This window comes from Xiphophorus hellerii, chromosome 8 (assembly GCF_003331165.1).
Source record: "Xiphophorus hellerii strain 12219 chromosome 8, Xiphophorus_hellerii-4.1, whole genome shotgun sequence".
Classification (NCBI taxonomy): Eukaryota; Metazoa; Chordata; class Actinopteri; order Cyprinodontiformes; family Poeciliidae; genus Xiphophorus; species Xiphophorus hellerii.
This window is the reverse complement of record NC_045679.1, coordinates 6780297-6806530: the sequence shown is the minus strand read 5'-3', so window position 1 is coordinate 6806530 and position 26234 is coordinate 6780297. Positions and strand designations below refer to the sequence as shown.

At 42.7% G+C, this 26234-nt stretch overlaps 2 protein-coding genes and 1 long non-coding RNA gene across 3 annotated transcripts in view; 2 read left to right on the top strand and 1 right to left on the bottom strand.

Moving 5' to 3' along the window:
- LOC116724472 (NACHT, LRR and PYD domains-containing protein 3-like) overlaps positions 1-26234 on the top strand; it is a 331270-nt gene that overhangs the window by 188454 nt on the left and 116582 nt on the right. The window lies entirely within an intron of this gene.
- LOC116724467 (NACHT, LRR and PYD domains-containing protein 4-like) overlaps positions 658-26234 on the top strand; it is a 33570-nt gene continuing 7993 nt past the window's right edge. Inside the window, exons 1-5 of the mRNA XM_032570186.1 lie at positions 658-746; positions 881-1000; positions 7325-7403; positions 7561-7789; positions 7933-9718. Of these exons, the coding sequence (XP_032426077.1) occupies positions 658-746; positions 881-1000; positions 7325-7403; positions 7561-7789; positions 7933-9718 (2303 nt within the window). The remainder of the gene's footprint in view (positions 747-880; positions 1001-7324; positions 7404-7560; positions 7790-7932; positions 9719-26234) is intronic.
- LOC116724654 (uncharacterized) lies at positions 15515-26207 on the bottom strand. The gene is made up of 3 exons (XR_004340210.1): positions 26198-26207; positions 18208-18213; positions 15515-15757 (listed from the first exon to the last, which is right to left on the bottom strand). It is a non-coding gene; the product is annotated as an uncharacterized LOC116724654 (long non-coding RNA).

Here is a 26234-nt window from a genome sequence, read left to right as displayed (position 1 = left end):
TTTGCTTTGTTTCCTACTTGAATTTTGTCATCAGGATATTCCTGCTTGTTTCTGCTCTCTGATGTTTGGAGAAAATGTTCACTTCTGATTTCAGCTAAAAAACTAAAATCTGCTGTTTGAAGTTCTCTGCTGAACAGCTGGTTTTATTTATTTTCTTCTCTGAACAAACTGATTCTTGGTTTTATTTCCTGGAATCAAACTCTGGTCTCCACCATTAAAGTCAGAAAGTCCTGTTGCTTCCTTTCAAAATAAAATAATGTTATTTTAAAAATATGTTTAATTCAATCGGAATATTAAATAGTTAATATTTGATAGAGCAGATAATCCACTTGTAGAGTTTAATAATTAACTAACTAAAATACTTCCTGTTCAGGTTGAATCAGTGAATGTAAATGTTGCTCCATGTCTCCATCTAGTGGACTGATAGTAGAAGTGCAGCAGCTGATGGCAGCTTCCTCTGCCTCTCTGCTGTCTGACTGCATTCACCTGACACTGATATGAAGCAGAGAAGAAGAGCCAATCAGAGGAGGAGCAGCTGATCGTTTTCCAGCTCTAATGATGTAAAGGATGATCAGAGTTGATGTGCAGATGAATGATGTGTGTTTCCTCTGCAGGTGAAGGTAGAAAGTGTGTGTGAGCTGATGTGAATTCAGCAGCATGGATCAGTGTGAGGACAGAGCGGAGGGAGTCCCTCCCTCTAAAACCACTCTGTGTGGGGAAGATGAGAGCCAGAGCAAAGGTCAGAGGTGAGGTCACCATCTCTAACTGTCCACAGCCCTTTTCACACAGCGTTCACTATATCAGGCCAGAACAGACGTGGTGATGAAGCTGCTGCTGCTCCTCTTTGCTGATTAAGTTTTAATCATCATGTTTCTGTCAGGATCCATCAGAGACTCAAACCAGAACCAGAACCAGAACCCAGCTGTGTGTCCTTTAAGAGCGACAGGTCAAAGGTTAAGCCCGTTGAATTTAAATCTCCTGGATCTCCACCATCAGAGAGGTGAGCTGTTTCTAACTGCTGTAACTGTTCAGTTTATATCTGTTATTATGACCATCCAATATAAATTTAACACACAAACACAAAAGTCAGAAGTGAATTTAATTTCTAGATTGATATTTGGATTGTTCTCTAAATATAAATGTAATTTATTTTCCAGACAGAGTAATGCTGAAAGAAAAAGGCTTTTATGAATTAATTTTGTGATTAAAGTTTCATCTCTGTGGTTCAAACATCATCCAACATAGTGAATTATTAACCATTTCCACAGTTAAGATAATAAATATCTTATGTGGATATCTTTCAGAACCAGATGGTTTCTAACTGACACCATAAATAAGAAACTGGGTCATTCTATGAATTCAGTGCATTTTGTGTCTCACAGGTTTATCTCAAATATTTTTATATAATTCAAACCACATTTTTAAAGAAAAATCAAGTATTGGAAATATTCATGTGTCTTGGTAATACAACATTCAAATATATTTTAATAATTATGTTTTGAAAGATTTGATGGGTTGTTGAAGCGTAGAGATCAGCCAAATGAGCATGTCCCCACTGACCAATGTTAATTTTTCACTGAATATTAAAACAAATGAAACTAACCAGTAACTGCAACTTATTTGTACCATTTTAAACATTTTAGGTATACTTTAATCTAAATAAAAGAAATATGAGAAATATACATGAATTATTTATAAAATATCACTTTTTAATCATGTCCCTCCAGTTTTGTTTAACCCTGTAACAGCAGACCAATCCCTCCTTTTTATAAATAATGGTTCAGTCCAAGTTCCTCAGCACCCTGGAAGTGACATCACTTAAGTTTATTCCTGCTCACACTGTAAAGAGATTTAAGTGTTAATATAGTTTCTTACCTATATTTTATTATTTTTTATCCAAACATCGTCATTGTCAAGCTCAACCTTTCAACACCTTTAGGCATGTAAATGATAATTATTGTTGTTTGGGAAAAAGTAAAGAATGGTCTTTGAAACATATTAATTCTTGTTTTCATCATATCATATGTTGCTCCATAACCTAGCTAATGTGGACTTATGGCAACTTTTAGTAAAAATCTTCAACCCCATTACAGTCTGGTCAACTGTTACAATGGGTTCAACCGTTACTTGATACATTGTTATGATTTTTTTATAATAACAGCAAATATTAGACTAATATTTGTTGGACTGTATGCAAAGTTTAAAGAATAATTCAGAAACATAAAAAGCCTGATTTAATGTTTATTTTAAAGTGTATTTTTATGATTTATGAAAAGCGCTTTTACATCAAGTTGCCATATTTTACTTATCAGTCTAATTTTTATGATTCAGAATAGAAAAAATACTTACAATTAGTTATTTTAATCAAGGGACAAGTTATCTAAAAGGAACTGGAAGAATTAGTTTAATTATGTTAGAGTTTTACTCACAGAGGAATGAAATTGTCCCGTTATGGGGTTGAATTTAAAGCAACCTAAGTAAAAAAGAAATTCTTAATACTGTTTGGGATTTCATGAATAAGGTGGGGAGACATATTTTCCTGGAGGTCTAAAGAGTCCTTCAATAGATGCAGTGATCAAAAACACAATTTTAACATGACCTTTGACCCACAAACATTTAAATGCATTTTCATCAACTTAATTTTTCCAAATGAAACAGATTCATTTATTTAATCAAATGTTAATATTAACACAGAAACACAAAGGCAGAAGTAAATTTAATTTCTAAGTTTATATTTGGATTAGTCTCTAAGTCTGATTAAACACAGATTAATGCTGAAAGAAAAAGTTTCTATGAATTAATTTTATGATTCTAGTTGCATCTCTGAGATTCAAACATCATCCAACACGGTGTATTATCAAACATTTCTACAGTAAAACTAAATAATGTCTCCAGTGAATCGCATTCAGAACGACATGTTCTCTAACTTAACATTCAGTTCTGATTGAAGCTCCATCAGAACCTCCTTGGATGGTCAGAGTGGAAATGATTCCTGGTTCTTCTCCATGTCAGAGCTCAACACTAAGATCACCAAACTTCTCTCAGTCATTTCAAACCAACATGTTGGTCTCAGAAACAAATCTTTCTGCTCTTTAAAGAAGGCTGGACATTATTCAGGAGGATCAATGATCAGGAACATGTTGGAGGATTGGACCGGTTCTGATGGGAATCATTTAGAACAGCGTTTCCCAATTCCGGTCCTCAGGCCTCCCTGCCCTGCATGTTTTAGGTCAATGGTATTCAAGAAAACTGTGAGGAGGTCCACTTCAAAGAAATTTCCTCATGCAGAGGTCTGCAATATCGTCTATTTGCAGTATGACAATATCGGAATACATGGTGTTAAAAAAAATAATAATACAGGTTAAAATAATTTCAAAGAAGTTTATTAGCACTGAAACACAGGATAACATTGTGTGGCTGCAGTTTAAATTAAAAATAACTAAATTATGTATTCAAAAATAAAGAAAGTGCTTAAGAAAAAATAGCAGCTTCAGTTTCCTTTTGTTTGAACAATCTCAATATTTCTGCTCAACAAAACAACTCTCAAAACACCTCAACTATTTCTCTTACATCTGTCTTCCCCCAATTTCCCTTGCTCAGTGTGAGAATTGAGCTTTGGCTTGCCCTGCCAACATTTTAAATCTGGGCTTGAAGGAAGTCAGGGCCATTCTCATGCACATGTGCAGATGCTCATTGGTGAGCTTGGAACGATATTTTGTTTTAATTATGTTCATTGTAGAGAACGCTGCCTCACAGCTGTATGTGGAGCCGAACATGGTCAAGATAAACAGGGCCACTTTTTTCAGATCTGGGAAAGCTATCTCAGAAACCATCTGGAGCCAGAATGTGGTAGATTCGGTTCTTGCAAACCTCTCTTTCAGGGCCACATCTGCCTGGAGGTCAATCATTTGCATCTGGAGAGGCCCAATGTTTGCCCACTTGAAGTGATGTGTGACATCATTTGTGAATGCTCTGACATCAGTGATGAGAAATGGATTCTGTATGAAGAGGGTGAGCTCCTCTCCAATGCTGAAGCTATCAAAGCGTTTGCTGAAGTTTTCAATCAACTTGTCAACAAAGTCAACAAAAGAGGCGACATCTCTATGGCCCTGCACCTGTTCTTTCACTTTTGGGAAGTGTGTGTAGTCTCCTTGCAGATCTTCTTTATACACCTGAAGTTTTTGTTGAAATGAGCGGACAGCTGTCATCAGATCACAAATGGAATTGTTCTTTCCCTGCAGCTGCAAATTAAGCCCATTCAGGTGTGACATATCAGCCAAAAAAGCTACGATACCCATGTTTTTCTCGTCATTTAGAAAGACAGAAAAGTTGGCTGCTTTCTGATTTTCCAGTTGTTCCAAGAAAGCTGTTACTTCATGTCTAATTGACCAAAATCGCTCTAGCACCCTGCCTTTGCTGAGCCATCTAACATTGTTGTGTAGCAAAAGATCATCAGAGTTTGCATCAACCTCTTTGAGAAATTCCCTGAGCATGCGATGCTGACAAGAAGAAGATGCCCTGAGAAAGTTTATGATTTTCATCATTGTCTTCATCACCTCAGCATACTCATCTGACAGGGTGGAGCAAAGGACAGCCTGATGAATAATGCAGTGGTAAGAGATCAGGTCAGCGTTGTCTTCTTTCAACCTTGCCACAGCTCCCTTTTCTCTCCCTATCATGGCAGGGGCTCCATCAGTGGTTATTGATATCACTTGTTTTGGCTCTATTCCTCGCTTTACTAGCATTTCCTTAATGACCAGGTAGATGTCTTCTCCTTTGGTAGTGGTCTGCAGGGGAGTCACACCTAAGAGATCTTCACAGAACTGATTTTTCTCCCTGTTTAAGAATCTTATGTAAACCAATAGCTGAGCATTGTCAGACACATCAGTAGATTCATCCACAGCCAGGCCAACACACGGTGCCTTACAAATAGCTTCTTCCAGCTGGGACAGTGAATCTTGAGCCAGTATCTCACTTCTCCTTGTGGCTGTGCAGGCTGACAGGGGTATTTTCTCTATTTTGTCACAGAGCTCATCTTTTTCTTTACCATCAAGTAATGCCTCTGCTATTTCAGTCATGCACTCTTTGACAATACTTGCATCTGTAAAGGGCTTTTTGTGTTTCCCTAAAACCCAAGCAACATGGAGGGAACATTCATTAGCACGCTGTTGTGCGCTGAAAGCACGGCTTAATATCCTGGTGGACTGATCATATTGGGCAGTGAGACTTCGAATTTTCTGCGTCCGGAGTTCGGACTTAGGGGGGTATGATTGGTCAAATGCTTTGTGCTTAGTCTCATAGTGACGCTTGACATTGGCACGTTTAATAAGTGCCACGGTTTCGGAGCATATGAGGCACACTGGTTTTGTGCTCGCGGGTGGAAGAATGAACATGTATGCATCAGTCCATTCCGTGTTGAACGCTTGATTTTCGGCATCTACTTTTCTCTTTTTAGAAAGCGCCATAGTGTTTGCACCTCTTCTGACTGTAATTCACGCCCTGTCTTCCTGTATCACCTCCCTGCGTTTCTCGCTTCAATCGCTTTTCGCTCGCCTTTCACCTCCTCTTCCTTATATCACACTGCGTGGATGTCTGTGCCTGGCTACAAACCTTTGCTTCAGTTTGCTCATACAACTCGCTCTGAGTTCAAGCTGGCGATTTGATTCGCTAGTTGAACCACGTGGTTAGTATGACTCGCATGCGATTGGTTTGTAGCTTCCAATCATTGCTCAGTGCAGTGCTAGTAAAAGCACTTGTGTCAGATAGGGAAAAAAATTAATGCTCCGGTTTAAAATTAATTCTCCCGTCAAAATTAACAAATATTTTAACAATTTATTCCGGGTCCGGATGGGATGGCATATGGGTCCGTATCCGGACCGAGGTCCGTTGGTTGCGGACCATGGTTTTAGGTGTTTCCCTTCTGCTACACACCTGGATTGAATATATGGGTGATCAACAGGTTTCTGCAGCACTTGATGGTCATGCAATCATTTGAATCAGCTGCTCTGGAATAGAGGCACATCTAAAACATGCAGAGCAGGGGGGCCTGAGGACCGGAATTGGGAAACGCTGATTTAGAACATCAAGTCGATGATCTGTCTGGTTCTGTTGTGTCTCACAGCTCTTTATTTTACAATGAGCCACATTAAAAATATCTTCAAACCAAAACTCAAAGGAAAGATTTTAATGAGTTTCTATTTTTAGCAGGATCCATCAGATTTTCACACAAGAAGAATCAGAACCCAGCTGTGTGTCGTTTAAGAGCGACGGTTCAATGAATCATCCCCTTCACTTTAAATCTCCTGGACCTCCATCATCAGAGAGGTGAGCTGTTTCTAATTGCTGTAACTATGGAACCTGAACCAGTAAGAACTCAGATGTTTCCAGTTATATTTACAGAGAGGTTTGATCCATTATCTACAGAAATCAGCTGATCTGTTCTCATGAAAACATCTTCATATCTTTATCTCTGGGATGTTGATGATGATGTTCTGTTGCTTCCTGGTTCCATGTCAGACTAACAGTGGAACACATTTCCACTGGGAAATACCTGGTAAAGCCAGTCTGGTCCATCAGGACTTGGTTCCTGTGTGCATTGTGAGAGCAGTTCAGCAGGGAAGGAAAGCTTCATGATGTGGTTGGTGAGATCTGCTGGAACTCAACCAAACTGAGCTGATGTGGACCATCAGAGGTTCTGCTGGTTCTGAATGGGATCAGCAGGAACATTAAATTTTTATAACTACTTGGATCATCTGGTTCACTGCTCACATCCAGATATTACATCATGGACCTTTACCTTCTGATTGTCTCTGTGTGGACAGATACAATATGAGCTCACTGGCTTCCAGGGATCTACAGGATCCATTTTAAAATCCTCTCTATAACATCCAGGAGAGGACCCCACATGGACACACACCCACATATCTCAAACCTCCTCCATGTCCACATCACCTCAGATCTAGTCATCAGAACCTGATGGATGTCCCACACTGTCCTGAAGACTTGTGTGGACAGAGCCTTCACTTCCACTGTCCCCAATCTCTGGGAAACTGCCTCCACCAGCATCAGATCTAAAGACAGTTTGGACTGTTTGAAGTCCAAGTTCAGCATCAACCTTTTAAAATGTCTTCTAGGTGATTTTGGTGTTACTGCTCTTCATCCTTGTAGTTCATCTTCCTCTTTTTAACTTCACTCCATTTTGTTCATATGATGCTCTGTTTTTCTGCTTCAAGTACATTTAATGTGAAAGTCTTGCTGATTTCATTTCTGAATACTGCTGGATGAATATTTCCTGACTTCCTAATTGTTCCTGGTTCCTCCACAGAGTGGACCAGCAGAGCTCAGAGGTTCCCAGTTGTCCGTCTGCCCAGCAGCATCAAACACAGCTGGACTCCATATTTATGGTCTGTACATGAACAACAACTTTCCAAGCGTTCTCTTCACAGTCATCTCCAAGCTGCACTTTGTAGACCAGAGGACTGTCAGTCTGTCAAAAATCCATCTGGTGTTTGACTCCATGATTTCAGTCTGATGTTTCCTTCATCTATTATTCTATTCCAGACGTTGGAGGACAACATTGTCACATTTCTGAAGAAAGAGCTGAAGAAGATCCATAAGATTCTGAGTCCAAATGACCCAGAATGCTCAGAGAGTCAGAGAGATGATGATGAGGTGTTGGAAGGTGAGGATGAAGAGCAGAGGAGGAGCAGCAGAGAGGCAGTGATGAAGATCACAGTGAACTTCCTGAGGAGGATGAAGCAGGAAAAGCTGGCTGACCGTCTGGAGAGAAGTAAGAGGATTTCTACAAAGGTTTAACCTGATGGATAAATCACACATTTACTGAAATTTGAAGAGATGGAATCACATTTACGCAAAACATCTTGAGAATAAAGTTTTATCTAGTTCTTGATTTTACTTTTTGTCTTATTTTAGAACGTCTTGCTGCAGTTTGTCAGCATCAACTTAAATCTGGTCTGAAGAAGAAGTTCCAGTCTGTGTTTGAGGGGATTGCTAAAGCAGGAAGTCCAACCCTACTGAACCAGATCTACACAGAGCTCTACATCACAGAGGGAGGGACTGGAGAGGTCAATGATGAACATGAGGTCAGACAGATTGAAACAGCATCCAGGAAACCAGACAGACCAGAAACAACAATCAGACAAGAAGACATCTTTAAAGTCCAACCTGGAAGAGATCAACCAATCAGAACAGTGATGACAAAGGGAGTGGCTGGCATTGGGAAAACAGTCCTAACACAGAAGTTCACTCTGGACTGGGCTGAAGACAAAGCCCACCAGAACATCCATTTCATATTTCCATTCACGTTCAGAGAGCTGAATGTGCTGAAGAAGAAAAAGTTCAGCTTGGTGGAACTTGTTCATCATTTCTTTACTGAAACCAAAGAAATCTGCAGCTTTGAACACTTCCAGGTTCTGTTCATCTTTGATGGTCTGGATGAGAGTCGACTTCCTCTGGACTTCCACAACAAGGAGATCCTGACTGATGCTACAGAGTCCACCTCAGTGGACATTCTGCTGACAAACCTGATCAGGGGGAAACTGCTTCCCTCTGCTCTCCTCTGGATAACCACACGACCTGCAGCAGCCAATCAGATCCCTCCTCAGTGTGTTGGCATGGTAACAGAGGTCAGAGGGTTCACTGACAAACAGAAGGAGGAGTACTTCAGGAAGAGATTCAGAGATGAGGAGCAGGCCAGCAGGATCATCTCCCACACAAAGACATCACGAAGCCTCCACATCATGTGCCACATCCCAGTCTTCTGCTGGATCACTGCTACAGTTCTGGAGGATGTGTTGGAGACCAGAGAGGGAGGAGAGCTGCCCAGAACCCTGACTGAGATGTATATCCACTTCCTGGTGGTTCAGATCAAAGTGAAGAAGGTCAAGTATGATGGAGGAGCTGAAACAGATCCACACTGGAGTCTAGAGAGCAGGAGGATGATTGAGTCTCTGGGAAAACTGGCTTTTGATCAGCTGCAGAAAGGAAACTTGATCTTCTATGAATCAGACCTGACAAAGTGTGACATCAGTATCAGAGCAACCTCAGTGTACTCAGGAGTGTTCACACAGATCTTTAAAGAGGAGAGAGGGCTGTACCAGGACAAGGTGTTCTGCTTCGTCCATCTGAGCGTTCAGGAGTTTCTGGCTGCTCTTCATGTTCATCTGACCTTCATCAAATCTGGGGTCAACCTGTTGGAAGAAAGATCTAAGAAGTCTTCATTATTTAATAAACCTATACTAATGGTTCTCCATCAGAGAGCTGTTGACCAGGCCTTACAGAGTCCAAATGGACACTTGGACTTGTTCCTCCGCTTCCTCCTGGGACTTTCACTGCAGACCAATCAGAGACTCCTACAAGGTCTGCTGACAAAGACAGAAAGTAGTTCACAGACCAATCAGGAAACAGTTCAGTACATCAAGGAGAAGATCAATGAGAATGTGTCTGCAGAGAAAAGCATCAATCTGTTCCACTGTCTGAATGAACTGAATGATCGTTCTCTAGTGGAGGAGATCCAACAGTCTCTGAGTTCAGGAAGTCTCTCCACAGATAAACTGTCTCCTGCTCAGTGGTCAGCTCTGGGTTTCATCTTAGTGTCATCAGGAAAAGATCTGGATGTGTTTGACCTGAAGAAATACTCTGCTTCAGAGGAGGCTCTTCTGAGGCTGCTGCCAGTGGTTAAAGCCTCCAACAAAGCTCTGTAAGGACACAGATTGTTACTGTATTTATTGTTGAACAAGTGAAAACTTCTAATGATGTGCTAAATATTGTTTCATGTTGTTGTATTTTATTTATTGATGCATTGTTTCCCAGATGTCACACACAGGGATACATCAGGGAAAATGTCTATTAATATGTAACATCATCACCATAACAACACCATCATCATTATGCATTATTAAAGAAGCAAAACTCTTTCTGCTAAAACTGAGACTGGAAGAATTTAGTTTTATTGTGGAATTCAAAAGTTTTGTTGCCAGCCTCCTTGTTCTTTTTAGATCAGTCCTTTAAAGTTGGCGACCCATCTATTGACCAAACCAATTCACAACAAAAGGCAACATAAATATGTGCAAAATAAGATAGTTCCTTCAATCTTTCAAAACAGAACATAATTGACTGGAAAGTAAAATATGTTTTTTTATGAATTCTTTAATAACAGATTCTCTCCCTGTCGCTTCAGACTGAGTTACTGTAACCTCTCAGAGAGAAGCTGTGAAGCTCTGTCCTCAGTTCTCAGCTCCCAGTCCTCCAGTCTCAGAGAACTGGACCTGAGTAACAACAACCTGCAGGATTCAGGAGTGAAGCTTCTCTCTGCTGGACTGAAGAGTCCAAACTGCAACCTGGAAACTCTCAGGTAAAATGTTTTCAATCCTGGTGAGACCAGATTTCTGTCCATTACATTCTATCAGTTATTTCAATCTGGAGAGACTCAGACAGAGATAAGAAGACAATTAGAAGAGTTTATTGACAAACAGGATTTAAAGTCTTTGGCGCTCGGGCCCCGGCTGGGGATAACGGTTATCGCAGCGTTAGCAATAGGCCTCAGATGAGCATTCCCGATGCTATTAGGAACGTCATCCCCCAAAAAGAGGCCGAGGCCAAGGCCATGAATATAAGGCAGAAAGTAAAAAGGGGAAAGAAGTTGCGCTGACTTTGGCTACCAAGTTAATAACGTAAAGGAAGTGACATTGTAACTTCCTCCAAGCAGAAAACGGACACAAGGCGTTCTTCGTTGTTACTGGCATTTAATAACTATGCCGTGAGAACTGTATAAACACAAAATACATATTTACAGAAACACATTCACTTAGAGAATAGACAACTATTACACACAAAATTAAAATACAAAAAAATGCGTACCTCATTGGCCGCTTCAACCTGAAAGGGTTAATACAAAAAACTCTGTGTAACGTCTTCTTGTAATCCAGCTACACGAGCCTTAATGCCTCACCGAAACCTCTCCATCAACTAACAGCAAAAAGAAGCATGCTGCCTTACACAGAGTGCCGCGTGTCACTATAAAATGTGCCGGAACGAAACAACGCATTAAACATTGGTTCCGCTTCGGAACCATTTGCCCACTTTTATAATAAATATAAGTATTTTACATCACTTTAACTTATCTACACCAACTTAGAATCATGAAATTAACCCAAACTGTATAAACTGCTGCTGATGGCAGCCACAGACATGACAGCTAAAGGAGAGGGAGAGTAGAACAGGAAAGTGAAGACCAGCTGGGAATGCTGCAGGGCAAGAGGTGGTAGAATACACAAAACACAGGGCATGGGGACGTGGTGTGAGAGCCGGCTGGGGATACGGCAGGACGAGGGAGGAAGGGATGTTGGAAGGTGACGGCCGGCTGAGGACACAACAGGGCATAGAGTAGCAGAAATGGGTATGTGGATGCTGGAGGATAAGCCGGCTGGAAATGCTGCGGGGCTAGTGGAATGGACGTGGGCGGGCGATAGCCGGCTGAGGACACGGCAGGGCATGATGATAGAAAAGCCGTCAGGGAATGCGTAGGGTGAGAATGAAGGGATACAAGCGGGGCTTAGAAGAGGGGATGCTGATTTAAAAAACGCCAGCATTAACTAATGCAGGGTATAAGATAGAGGGAGCAGGGCATAAGATGAGGGAATGCTGGTTGAGAAACGCCAGCATTAACTAATGCGGGGTATAGGATAGAGGGAGCAGGACATATGATGTTGGGATGCTGGTTGAAAAACGCCAGCATTAATTAATGCAGGGTATAGGATGGAGGGAGCAGGGCATAGGATGGAGGGAGCAGGGTATAGGATGGAGGGAGCAGGGCATAAGATGAGGGGATGCTGGTTGAAAAACGCCAGCATTAACTAATGCAGGGTATAGGATGGAGAGAGCAGGGCATAAGATGAGGGGATGCTGGTTGAAAAACGCCAGCATTAACTAATGCGGGGTATAGGATGGAGAGAGCAGGGCATAAGATGAGGGGATGCTGGTTGAAAAACACCAGCATTAACTAATGCGGGGTATAGGATGGAGAGAGCAGGGCATAAGATAAAGGGACGCGCTGAATAGAGGAGATGGAGAGGGGAATAGGATACGGGGCAGCTGGCTAGAAAAAGAAGCCAGCTGGTAGCGGCAGGGCTTAGGAGATAACGATAACATGGCAGGGACCAGCAGGGGAAGGAACAGGACAAGGGATGAGGGGCAGCTGGTTAGAAAAAGAAGCAAGCTGGAAGCACAGCGGGGCATTGGAGGAGAGAGGCAGATGGCTGAAGGACAGCTGGGAATGGTTCGAGGCATAGGGAGATGTGACACTGGGAGAAGAGTGATTGCTATGGGTGAGCGGGGACACAGCGGGGCATGGGCTCCTGGTAGAAAAAGGCCAGCAGGGGACACTGCAGGGCAAGGGAAGGTGGAATACTGATAGGTGAAGGCCGGCAGAGGTGATATAATGATACTATGGAGTGATATTACTGATAGAGAATGAAATGCCCCAAAAAGGAGCTGAGGCCGGGGCCGAAGCTCAGAATTAGAGGCGGGAGGAGCTAGGCTAACTAGGGGCTTACAGGCTGTCTCGAGGAGTAATTAGAAGATAATTGCAGAGATAGAGGTGAGAGATGAGAAGATGGTAGATGAAGGTGAACAGAGGTAAAGTGGATGCTATGAAAAGATATGCTAGCTGGTGGAAGGAAGCTAGCTGTGAGATATTGAGATAGCAAAAAGAGGACGGGAGAATGAATAGACTACAGTGAGAAAATAACTGCCTGCTACTGGAGATGGGATGCTGATGCTAGGATCAGACTCACAGGGTGACGTTAGAGGAAACGGGCGCAAAACAAGATCATTCTAGAATGAACCTGAAAATAGAACGGCCCTGGCTCAGGATAAAATTTAACGGGTAGGGCAAAATGAATCTACGAGGCTGAACATGTACCACAACATCGGTAGCCAGCAGGCTACTTGTTAACAAGCGTAAGGTAATATTAGAGTCAACTTTTAGCTATATGTATTACCAGAGTCGACTTTTAGCTATCTGTATTACTAGAGTCGACTTTTAGCTAAGATTGCCTGTATCAAACGGCCCTATTCGCCTCAGTCGGTTGGTTTGGGGAAACATTTTGCACGGTTCTTTGCGTTTGCTGGTTGTTGCCGAGGTTCTAACGTGCCTGCGCTCTCCTTCGCTGCTGTTGGGTGTAACCCAGCGCGCGCGTCTCAGCATTCATAATGCGTTTAAAGGCGGCTCGGAGAAAATGGTTACGACATGAAAACATCGGATAAGCAGTTTTAACTGCGAAAAAGAGCAAGAACACATGTATGGGAAGTGCGGAAGCCCCTAATGTAACAAATTGATGCAAGAGTGATGACATTTGGAACGCAACCTGAAAGGTGCATGCGAGTAGGGCCTGCGAGTTCAGGAAGGGGATAAACTAATAAAGTTCCTACGTTTTGTCGCATTGTAAAAAGTGAATGAGGCACGTGAAGGCTACATCTTACCCCGAGGCGGGCGTGGGAAGTCCGATGGGAGGTGCTGATGAGAGTGCTGACAGCGGCCATGCGGCTTTGAGCCAAAGCGGGGAACCAGTGGGAAGGCGATGCGATGAACGCTGGCGGTGGAATGGAAAGATGGTGGACGATGAGCTGGGAGAGAACGGCAGCGTAGATCGAAGCAGCGAGACCTTGGCGGCTCGGCCGGGGCGGAGAAAGGCTGCCATTGGACGTATGCAATGTAGACGGTGGGATTATGTGTCCACTTGCCAGAGACGGATCGTGAAGTGGGTGGCATAGGAGCGAGGGCCGGTAGATCCCAGATCGGCGAGAGAGCGGCGGGAGAAGCTGTTTGGAATGAATGAGGCCTGGACCAGGAGGAACTCTTCTTCCATCTGAGGAGCGTCTGAAGGAAAAGAAGGAGCCGAGCACGTGGCTAAGCGGCTTTTATGACGGACATTAGATGTGGAAGGACGAGCAATCACGAAGAAAAGGATCTGGTGAGATAGCTGACTGAGAGCTGAGGCGTGCAGCTGAACAGGTTGAGCTCGGCTGGAGAGCGAAGGACACCATGAATGAAGGTCCTTATCAGCTGGGACTTGGTCGATGATTGGACGTGACGTGGCTTGGTCCAGCGTTGATAGGTCGACGATTGTGGGCAGGTCGCTTCAATTAACGGGTCCCGGTGGGGATAAAAGAGTCTTCCAGTTTGAATTTGTGCCTAGGCTTCATGATACAAATGTTTTTTTCAATAATAGAGTAAAATAATAATAGATGTTTTACTGTGAGATGGGTATTTTCCCCCTACATTAGTTTTCTCAAAACAGTTCACAACAAAAGGCAACAATACAGACATAAAAACAAAACAGTTCCTTAAATCAGTCCAAGAAGAAAATTGTTGACTGGAAAGTAAAACATTCATTTTGATAAACTTTTTATTATATTAACATTTTTATTGAGAAAGCACAATATACAATGATATAATTATATTGATTTTGTTCAAATTTTTACACTCTCTCAGTTTTCACACTTTTTTCCTTGACAGAAAAACCAACAAAAACCAATTAGAGTTTAAATGGGAGTAGCAGGGTAGCCTGAGTACCAACAATCATTGACATCACATATCAAATCAAAACATCAATCTCAATGATAGCAAGGTTTACAAAAAATCAGACATAACAGGTTTGACATATTCTGTTCACTTTGACCATATCTTGTATTAAGGAGGAATGTTATTAGGTTAGCTTAAACTTTTGGAAAAAGCATGGCTCTCCTTCCTCCTGTTAGCCGGGTCCTGAGCGGATGTCGTCACAGTTGACAAGGAAACGGCGAAGCCCAATGACGTCACAAAGATATAGAGTTTAATTCAATAGAAAACACCGTATGGATTCAACAAGAAAACTTCAGAGTATACAGAAGTATATTCTTTACCTGAGACAAAAGAATTAAAAGAAAAAGAAAAACAAAGGCGCCTTTGGAGACAGCTGATGCATAAAAGCAAAACCGGGCAGTTGTCTGAATTCTTATTATTGAGCATTCCCTTTTCTAGTGAAGGCGTTTCTCTTTGTTAATATATGCAAATAGGGCGTACCTCTGTTTTGACCAACCAAGAGCTACCTTGGAAAATACTTAGACCTTCCCCTGAGTTTTAATGACAAATATTAAGAGTCATTCTAGTTATTACAGTTATAAGTTATTTTCACAAAACCTATCTTGCTCCTCTGCAGTCAGCTTCTCCAAAGATTTGAATCTTTACCTTATCACAAACAATAATGAGATAGAAGTCTTTTTCAACCTGTAAAACATAACATTCAAACCATTCCCTTTTGGGTTCCAATATTGTCATAGTTAGTACATTTTCAAATACATTTCCATTTACTAGATTAGTATTTGTAGCTTGGGTAATATACTTTAATCTAACACACTATTGCTATTAATATTAAGAGGTATATCAGAAATTAAACTAAGTGTTTTCCAAGATTCCTAAGTTGTGATCAACTCCAGATGCAACTCTGAGCTCCTGAGAAACCCCCGACCTCTGACCTGCGAGCCGGGGAAGATATTCTTTATGGCCTCCTAATTTAAAACCTTTCAAGAGCTTTGTGTTTTATGGCTGATCTAAGTTACAGCCTTGCCAGAAGAATGTTTATCTGTGAACTCCTGCCTTGCATCTGCTTTTGTCCAAATGGAATGTTGGTCTACTTAAACACACATGGCATTAGCTTAACTATATTAAACCATCAAAAATAGCCATGATTCCTTAACACTTGTAAAAAGTGTCCCTCTGAACATTAATGGAAAAAGTCTCTCCAATACATAAATCTCTTTCACTACGTTAATCCAGTCCTCAGTTGTTGGCGGTTCCCGTTTAAACCATTTTATTGTCAGGGCCTTTTTGCTCCCTGCCAGCAAAATGTACAGAAGTTTTCGATCATTATAGTTAAGTTTGTCAACCGGTATGTTACATAAAAATATGCACTCAAAGGTTAAAGGAAAATTAAATGCAAAAATGTTCTGTTCATGGATTTGAGACCAATATTGCTGGATGGTTTGACAGTTCCAGGAAATATGGAAATGACTGGCACTGTACCTGCCACATCTCCAGCAGGTATCACCTCTTCTCTGATATCGTTTCTGCTCTGGGGCTATGAAAAATCTTAAAATGCTTTTCCAGCAAAATTCACATCAAACCTTCGATCTTGTTGTTGTCCAAGGTATCTTACAGGTGTGATCCCAATCTTCCTCTGGATTTGTCAGGCTGCTTTCTTTTTCCCACTTCATTTTAACATAAGCAGTGCTGTACTTCTTACACCACAGGACGATGTTGTACAACCTGGAAATAGTTTTCCCTGTTTTTGATTTAGTTAATAATATAAATGTTTCCACAAATCTCAAATTATGTAAATGTACATTTATATTCTGATTAAAATAATTTCTGACCTGTAGATATCTGACAAAGTCATTTGGGCATAAATCGTATTTTCTTTTTCAGGTCTCAAAACATTAGAGCGCCCCTTTATGGACAAAACAATAGCAACTAGTTAGGCCTTTTGAAATCCACTTCTTGAATTTATCATCATGTTGATTTGGGATGAAATCTGAATCATAAGCAAACCATCTTAAAACTTTAGAGGCCTTTTCTAAACCACATATTCTAAATGCTTCATTCCAGGCAGATACCATTACTTGTGATATTGGTTCATCTGCCAAATGAATTTCGCTTTGCAATTTTGTCGGCTATAATGGCTTTAATCGGTGTTGCTTTGACTGTTTCCTCTTCTACATCTTTCCATCCTGCAGTGTAATCCGGACAAGACAAACATATCAAATGTCTCAATTGAGCTGCACAAAATATTCTCATAAACAAGGAAGCCTGCAACCTCCTTTTTCCTTTTTTAATTGTAAAGTTTTGTATTTGACTCTGTCTTTTTTCCCTTTCCAAATGTATTTTGACAGCATTTTATCCCATTCTACAAATTGTTTTGAGGGTATGGGAACTGGCAGGGACTGAAATAAATACAACATTCAGGGAAGGATGTTTAATCTAACTGACTCAATCCTGGAGTGTAGGTTGAAAAAGGGTTTGGCATTTCATCTTTGGATATCCGACTTTATGGTTATGTTCATAATTGACCACAAACATTTTAGTAGGGTCACGATGTATCACCACCCTGAGATACCAAACACCATCTGCATCCCATTGCCATTTATAGCAATTCTTAATTTCAAATGGTGGATCATAATTTAGTGTTAGTACCTGCGTTTTGCTCACATTAACCCTGAGAACAAACCAAATTCTGATAATTATTTCATTATTTTGGGGAGAACCTGCGTAGGATGAGATATGACAAGTAATAAGTCATCAGCAAATATTACCAATTGTTGCTCCTATTAAAAAAGAGTCTAATTAAATGTTAGCTTTGGACAAAACGTTTGGCTCTTTTCCTCTTTAATCTTCCGAGTCCTAGGCGAGTGGCGTTCTCCGTGGGGGACGTGCAGCGACCACGTGCTGCTAAAACGAAACAACAACAAAGCGTGTTGACGTCACAGATCACAGAGTTTAATTCCATACAAAGCAATGAACAACAAAGCTGCAGAGGCACAGAGATATGCATTTTTCTCATAAAAATAAAGACAGACAAAGGGGAAGACAGACAAACATGAAACAAAGACAAAAAAGGCAAAAATAGCGGCCGCTCTCTCTCTCTCTCTCTGGATTTTTTTCCTAACACGGAGTTTTAAACTAAAGAGGTGTTTCCCTATTTAATATATGCAGTCAAGGCGTTCCGTTCTTTGACCTATTGGAAACTCCCAGAGTAACTTGGAAACTCCCCTCAATCTACGCAAAGATCAAAAGACCATCTGCCTTCTACCGAGACAAAAGAGCGGATAGCTGGCCCTGACCCCCTGTGGCTCCCACGGTCATTCTGAGTACAGAACGATCCTGAGATAAGACCTCACAGATACCTGAGAAATCTAAAGTCTCTGTCTCCCAAGGAAAATGCTAATTTTATGGCTTCGCCTGTGGCCCGGCCTCACAGTGGGGGTCCCATTGAGAGATCTCCCTTAATCTGCATTTGGTTCCTGTGTCTCTGAATGCTTACCCCTCTGGTTTAGTTTTAAATGCTTAACACAAACCTGTTCAAAATAAGAGTGTTCCATATATCTTTTAAGATTAACTGTATCAAGCATTAAAAATAATCATTTTTCCTTAACACTCCCCTCCTGTGGTCCTTACTCCAGTTATATCCTTCTCTGTCTGATCCATTGGCTCAATGGTTCTATGAACAAGGTGAAGAGGAGTGGCGATATGCAGCAACCCTGTCGAGTACCTCGCTGGAGTATGAATGATTCAGTAAGGTCTCCATTCATTTTGATTTTGGCTGTTGGTTTATTTTACCAACAGCCAAACCCAGAAGTACTATTTATTATGGATTTATCAAATCCAAATCTCTCAAGTACCTGATATAAAAAGAACCACCTCACAGAATCAAATGCCTTTTCGGCATCTAAACTTAACACTAAAGTCTCTATTTCTTGTCTATAGAATAGAATAGAATTACTTTATTCATCCCAGCAGGGAAATTATTTTGCAGTTACAGCAGCATAGAGACAAGACACAACAACCACCACTGAGTAGCAATTGTAGACAAAATAAAAATAAAATATAACATGCTGTCAATATAAAAAGCAACATAGAGCAGTCCTTGCAAAGATTCAAAAAATGCAGATACAGTATGTATATGTAAATATATGTACAGCAAGTGTGCCACAGTGCAGTTGTGCAAAATTGGACTGATTAGTGCAGAACAATGATTTAGCTTTTATTGTACAGTGAGATGGCATGTGGCAGGAAGGATTTCCTGTATCTGTCCCTACGACAGCGGAGCTGGAGCAGCCTATGTGAGAAGGTGCTCCGCTGTCTGTCCACTATGTGGTGGAGAGGGTGCTGTTTATTGTCCATAATAGACAGAACCTTCTTCAGTGTCCTCCTCTCCACCACAGTTTCCAGGGACTCCAGCCTTAGTCCCAGTACAGAGCCAGCTTTCCTGATGATTTTGTCTAGTCTATTAGAGTCGCTGGCTCTGATGCTGCTTCCCCAGCACACAGCAGCAAAGAAGATGGCACCTGCAACAACACTGTGATAAAAGGTCTCCAACATCTTGCTGCACACATTGAAGGATCTCAGCTTCCTTTAAAAATAGAGTCTGCTCATCCCCTTCTTGCACACAGCGTCAGTGTTAGATGCCCAGTCCAGTCTGTTGCCGATTACAACTCCCAGGTATTTGTAATCCTCCACCTCCTCCACCACTTCCCCTTTGATCTTTAGTGGCCGTGAAGGTATCTTCTTCCTTCTGGAGTCAATCACCATCTCTCTGGTCTTACTAATGTTGAGCCTCAGGTGATTCTGGTCAGACCACTCCACAAAGCTGTCCACCAGTGTCCTTTACTCCCCTTCCCCTCCATCCCCTATACACCCGACAACCGCTGAGTCATCAGAAAACTTCTGTAGGTGACATGACTCAGAGTTATACTGGAAATCAGTGGTGTACAGGGTGAAAAGAAAGGGAGAAAGCACAGTTCCCTGTGGAGCTCCTACGTCACTGACCACCACATCAGACAGGACACTGCCCAGATGGACAAACTGTGGCCTGCCTGTCAAGTAGTCAGTCACCCAGGAGATCACTGAGTCGTTGACACCCATCCTCCGCAGCTTCTCACCCAGTAGCAAAGGCTGGATGGTGTTGAAGGCACTGGAGAAATCAAAGAATGTGATTCTCACAGTGTCTCCTCCGCCATCCAGGTGCGACAGTGCTCGTTGCAGCAGGAAGATGACGACATCGTCAACTCCTAAGTGGGGCTGGTAGGCAAATTGCAGGGGGTCTAGAAACGTCCTCACCTGAGGCCTCAGCAGGGCCAGGACCAGTCTCTCCATAACCTTCATCACATGAGATGTGAGAGCAACTGGTCTGTAGTCCTCTGGGTCGGATGGCCTTGGCTTCTTGGGAACAGGAACCACATGTGATGTCTTCCACCGCAGCGGGACTCTCTCCAGCCTCAAGCTGAGGTTGTACATGTGTGCCAGTACAGGGGCCAGCTGGATGGAGCAGGTCTTCAAGATCCGTGGTGTAATGCCATCAGATCCTGCAGCCTTCCCCTGGTGTAATCGCTCCAACTGTCTCTGAACCTGGCCTGTAGTCACCGTTAGCTGGGGGTAGGTGTTGTTGTCTGCAGTGGAGATGGGGGAGGAGGAGGGATGGGGGGCTGAAGGAGAGGTGGTGTGCTGGAGAATGCCGGTAGGTGGATTGAACAACTTGGGGCAGTGTGGATGTGTGGGGGGATGGTGGTGGTATGGGAGTAGCAGGAGGTGAGCTAAACCTGTTGAAAAACTGGTTAAACTGGTTTGCTCTATCCCGGCCCCCAGATATCTGTGTGTTCTTCCCCTTCATTCCAGCGATGTTCTTCATTCCTTTCCACACATCTCTCACATTGTTCTGCTCGAGTTTGGATTCAAGCTTCCTCCTGTAGTTGTCCTTGCATGTCCTCAGTGTCTCTCTGAGTTCACACTGGACTCTCCTCTGCTCCTCCTTATCTCCAGACCTGAAAGCCATCTTCTTTTTGTTTAAAAGTGCCTTCAGGTCACTGGTAATCCAGGGTTTGTTGTTGGAGAAGCAGCGCACGGTCCGGGCTGGCATGACAGTGTCCTCACAGAATCTGATGTATTCAGTGATGCAGTCAGAGATGTTGTCTATGTCCTCCCCATGAGGCCCACAGAGCACATCCCAGTCTGTCGACCCACAGCAGTCCTGCAGTGCCTCAGCTGCCTCCTGTGTCCACCTCCTCACCGTCCCGATGCGCACAGGCTGCCTACTCACTAAGGGGACATACTTGGGAGTCATCCTTACCAAGATGTGGCCCGACCTGTCAAGGGGGGGCAGGGCTGTGGTGCTGTATGCATCTTTGGCATTAGCATACAGGAGATCCAGCATTTTGTTTTCCCTGGTGGGACAGTCAACATACTGCTGGAAGTTGTGTAGAGCTTTGTCCACTGAGGCATGGTTAAAGTCACCTGTGATGACCATGTAGGCGTCCGGGTGTTGAGTCTGTAGTTTGGCTGCGGGAGCGCTGATGACGTCACAGGCCACCGCTGCATCAGCTGATGGGGGAATGTAAACAGCGATCAAAATGGCGGACATAAACTCCCTCGGTAAATATTACGGCCGCATTCCCACAGCCAGAAGTTCAATGTCCGGGCTACAAATCTGTTCCTTCATGTTAACATGACCGGGATTACACCACCTCTCACTCACATAAAGTGCAATCCTGCCGCCCTTCTTCTTCCAACTCTTGGAAAAGTCCCTGTCCCCCCGCACCAAGGAAAATCCAGGAACCTCCACGCTGTAGTGTGGAATAAGCGAGTGTAGCCAGGTTTCCGTGAAGCAGAAGATACTGCACTCCCTGTACTTCTTCTGGGTCCTGACCAGCGCCGTGATTTCATCTGTCTTATTCCCCAAAGTCCTCATGTTCCCCACAATAATCGCCAGTACCGCTGGTTTGTGCCTTCTCCTCTTCTCCCTCCGTTTAACTCCAGACCTGCAACCCCATCGTCTCCATAGCTCCTTTGGGACCACCGGCCTGTCTCCGGGCAGCAGCAGAGGCTTACACAGCGCAATCAGCTGTTCACACGTGTAAACAATGCCTCTACTCCGTAGAGAACAGCGACAGAACCGACAGAACCACATCCAGCCATTGTGGAAAGCTTAACTGATTGATGATCTATGGGTTCTTTAAACACGGATCCTTAATCGGTTACAGCAAATATACACAGATTAACACACACACGACGGGAGCTGCGTCTGCAGGCTGCCAGCTAAGCCTGCGCCATTTTTTTTTTGAACCTGGTTCATTATATGCAAAACTTTCCTAATGTTGTCCTGAGCTTGATGATGTTTAATAAAGCCTGTTTGATCTTTATTTATTAGTCCTGGTAAAATTGTTTCAAGTCTCTTTGAGATGATGGAAGTGAACAACTTATAATCAGTATTTAATACACTGATTGGGCGGTAGTTACTATAATCTAGATTATCTTTTCCTTCTTTCTGAATTATAGAGATTATTGTTTCCCTGCATGATGGAGGTACGATTTTCTTTCTCCATAACCCAATTAAATGTTTTCTACAAGGTGGGAGTCGAATGATCCTGCATTATTTTGTACCATTCTGGGTTAAATCCATCCTCCCCTGCCATTTTTCCCCCTTTTAGTATTTTAATTGCTGAGTGAATTTCTTCTTTGGTTATTGTGGATATTAACATTTTATTTTGTTCCTCTGTCACTGTTGGTAACTCTAGTTCAGACAGAAAAGTTTTGACTTCTTGATTATTATCTACAAGGGTTTGGGAATAAAGTTTTCTGTAATAATTTTGAAAACATTGTTGAATTTTCTCCTCTTCAGTTTCTATTTGACAATTTAAAGGATTTCTTATTTTGTGTATTTTGTCCTCTCCACTTGCTGCTTTCTGAGTTTTTACGGAAGAAGTTTTAGTGATTTTCCCCCTACATCACTGTGCTGCTGCTTGTTAAAAAAAGTTTTTTGCTGTACATCAATCATGCTTAGGTCATCTAGTTCTCTTTTAAATTTTACAATATCAGATTTAATGTTGTCTTTCATAGTCACAGAGTTGGTTTTGCAGCTTTAGCGGTTTATCATCCAAGTATTTACATTTTTGTATATTTTCTCTTCTTAGGTGGGACGATATACTAATTATTTTCCCTCTAATCACCGCCTTCAGTGCATCTCATAATATTTCTGGTGACACCTCCTCATTATTATTTTGAGCTAAATAATTGTCTGTTTCTCTTTTTAATTCTCTTTAATGTTTGGGTAGTTTAGAATATTTGTGTTCAACCTCCATAAGGTAGATCTATTTTTCCTGTTCAGACAAATATCAGCATGAACTGGATTATGACCAGAAACTGTACAGGGACCAATTTCACAGGTTTTGATTTTAAACAAATTATTCTTGAATATAACAATGTAATCTAACATAGAATATATGTTATGTGGGTACGAGAAGTGGGTGTATTCTCTACTAGCTTGGTGAAGTTCTCTCCATACATCAACTAATCCTAAATCGCCCATGAGGCATCCCATCCTCTTACCAATATTTCGTACATCGCCTTTCCTATTAGAAGAATCAAATTTGGTGTTTAGTAAGATATTAAAGTCACCACTGCATATTAAAGTTCCCTGACTCCTAGTTGTTGCAATTTTGAGAATCTGTTTATGTAACCGGATCCTTTCTGCGTTGTGCTGGTTTTTAAGTGAACAGGTATTAAGGAGGAATAATAATAAAAAATTAACTTATAGAAAAAAGTTTGGCTCTCTCTTCCTCAAACTCCCGGGTCCTCGCAGTGGGCGACGTGCTGCCACAAGAAAACAACACTGCGCGTTGACGTCACAGAATTGAGTTTAATCCCAGCCAAGCAAGGTATGAATTAACAACAAAACTGCAGAGGAACAGAGATATACATTCATTTACCTTGAGACAGAAAAAATAGAAAAAGAAAAGGCAAAGAACCGTCAAAGACAAGACAAAGACAGAGAAAGACAGACAAAGACGCGTCTTTGGAGAGAGCTGATGCAAAAAAGCAAAATAGTGGCAGCTGTCTGAATTATTACTCCTGTGCACGAACTCTTATACTGAAGGTGTGTCTTTCCTTTTTAATATATTCAATTAAGGCGTACCTCTGGTTGACCAACTGGAAGCTACCTTGGACACTCAGAGAAACTTAGAACTCCCCCTAATTTACGCCAAAGATCAAAGGCCATTTGCTCTCTGTTTCGACAAAAGAGCCAACAGCTGCATCCTGGCCTCCTGGATTCTACGGTCATTTGGGCAAAGAAAAACATAAGATAAGATTTCACAGATGCCTGTGAATTCCGAAGTCTCTCCCGTTATCTCTCCTCCAGGCTCAAGTGATACTGCCCTTCAGCAGATGCTAATTTTATGGCCTCCTGTGCTCTGACAACACAGCAGGAAGCTCATTGAGAGATCCCCTTTGATCTGCATTTGGTTACTGTTCTCTGAATGCTTGCCCATCTGGTTTAATTTTAAATCCTTAACACAAACCTGTTCAAAATTAAGAAATTTGTTCAAAATAAGAATGTTCAATATACCTTTTACACATGCCGTAAGATTAACTGTATTAAGCACTAAAAATAATCATTTTTCCTCAACAATGTACAGATTAATCCACTGATTTTTTAAATTTTCTCTGAAAAGAAGCTGGAAAACTGGTTGCAGGCGGCAATACATTGGAATTCAGGCGGTAACATCACAGGAGGGTTTGTGATTCTGTCAATTGTTGCAAATAAAGCTCGAGCATTGTTAATGTTTTTGTTTATAACATCTGCAAAGAAGGCCATTTGCAAAGAAATGGTTAAAGACAAACCATGACACGGTTTGTCTTTAAAAGGGTGCTGTCTTGATTTATTCTGACGAGAATAACAACCGTGTTATAGGCTGCCCGCTCCAAGTCCTACACAAACAAAAATACATAACAGAAATTAACTTAATAAATCTATAAATAAACTGGATGTATTTAGATAGAGAATAAATAGTACACACTTCTCCCGCAGGACAACATGACAAAAGGGGAGGGCCTAAGGGAAGCAAACATTTTAAAGACAATACCACAGAAGAAGAAATAAAAAGGAGGGGCTTCCGCTCTTAAAGTAACACGGTTAAAACAATGACAGATTTTCAGTCAGGTAGGGAACAATACAAATAACTAAAACAAAGACATTTTGCCAGGTGGACTGTAAACATTCAGGAGGGTAATCATGGTACCATCAATCTTACCCGTTATCATTATATATCGACCTTCTTTATCTTTGTATTCTGATATGTGTTCATAGTTAACAGTTCCTAATAGCAAACTCGCCACTCCCCTCCGCCTCCCAGAACTGTGGGAGGAATAAAACATGTTTAAAACCCACCTGTTCAATTTAACATGCTTGTTATCAGGTAGATTAGTTTCCTACAGTAAAACCATCCATCCATCTTCTTCCGCTTATCCGGAGTCGGGTTGCGGGGGTAGCAGCTTCAGAAGGGAGGCCCAGACTTCCCTCTCCCCGGCCACTTCTTCCAGCTCTTCCGGGGGAATCCCGAGGCGTTCCCAGGCCAGCCGAGAGACATAGTCCCTCCAGCGTGTCCTGGGTCTTCCCCGGGGCCTCCTCCCGGTGGGACGTGCCCGGAACACCTCACCAGGGAGGCGTATAGGAGGCATCCTGACCAGATGCCCGAGCCACCTCAACTGGCTCCTCTCGATGTGAAGGAGCAGCGGCTCTACTCTGAGTCCCTCCCGGATGACTGAGCTTCTCACCCTATCTCTAAGGGAGAGCCCAGCCACCCTACGGAGAAAACCCATTTCGGCCGCTTGCATCCGCGATCTCGTTCTTTCGGTCATGACCCAAAGCTCATGACCATAGATGAGGGTGGGAACGTAGATCGACCGGTAAATTGAGAGCTTCGCTTTTTGGCTCAGCTCTCTCTTCACCACGACGGACCGGTACAGCTCCCGCTTGACGGCAGACGCTGCGCCAATCCGCCTGTCGACCTCCAGCTCCCTTCTTCCCCCATTCGTGAACAAGATCCCGAGATACTTGAACTCCTCCACTTGGGGCAGGACACCCCCACTGACCCGGAGAAGGCACTCTACCCTTTTCCGGCTCAAGACCATGGCCTCGGATTTGGAGGCACTGATCCCCATCCCGGCCTCTTCACACTCGGCTGCGAACCGCTCCAGCGAGAGCTGCAGATCACGACCTGATGAAGCCAAAAGGACCACATCGTCCGCAAAAAGCAGAGATGAGATCCTAAGGCCACCAAATCGGATCCCCTCAACACCTTGGCTGCGCCTAGAAATTCTGTCCATGAAAGTGATGAACAGAATCGGTGACAAAGGGCAGCCCTGGCGGAGTCCAACTCTCACCGGAAACGAGCCCGACTTACTGCCGGCAATGCGGACCAGACTCTGACACCGGTCATACAGGGATCTGACAGCCCGTATCAAAGGGCCCGGTACCCCATACTTCTGGAGAACCCCCCACAGGGCTCCCCGAGGGACACGGTCGAACGCCTTCTCCAAGTCCACAAAACACATGTAGACTGGTTGGGCGAACTCCCACGCACCCTCCAGGACCCTGTCGAGGGTGTAGAGCTGGTCCAGTGTTCCACGA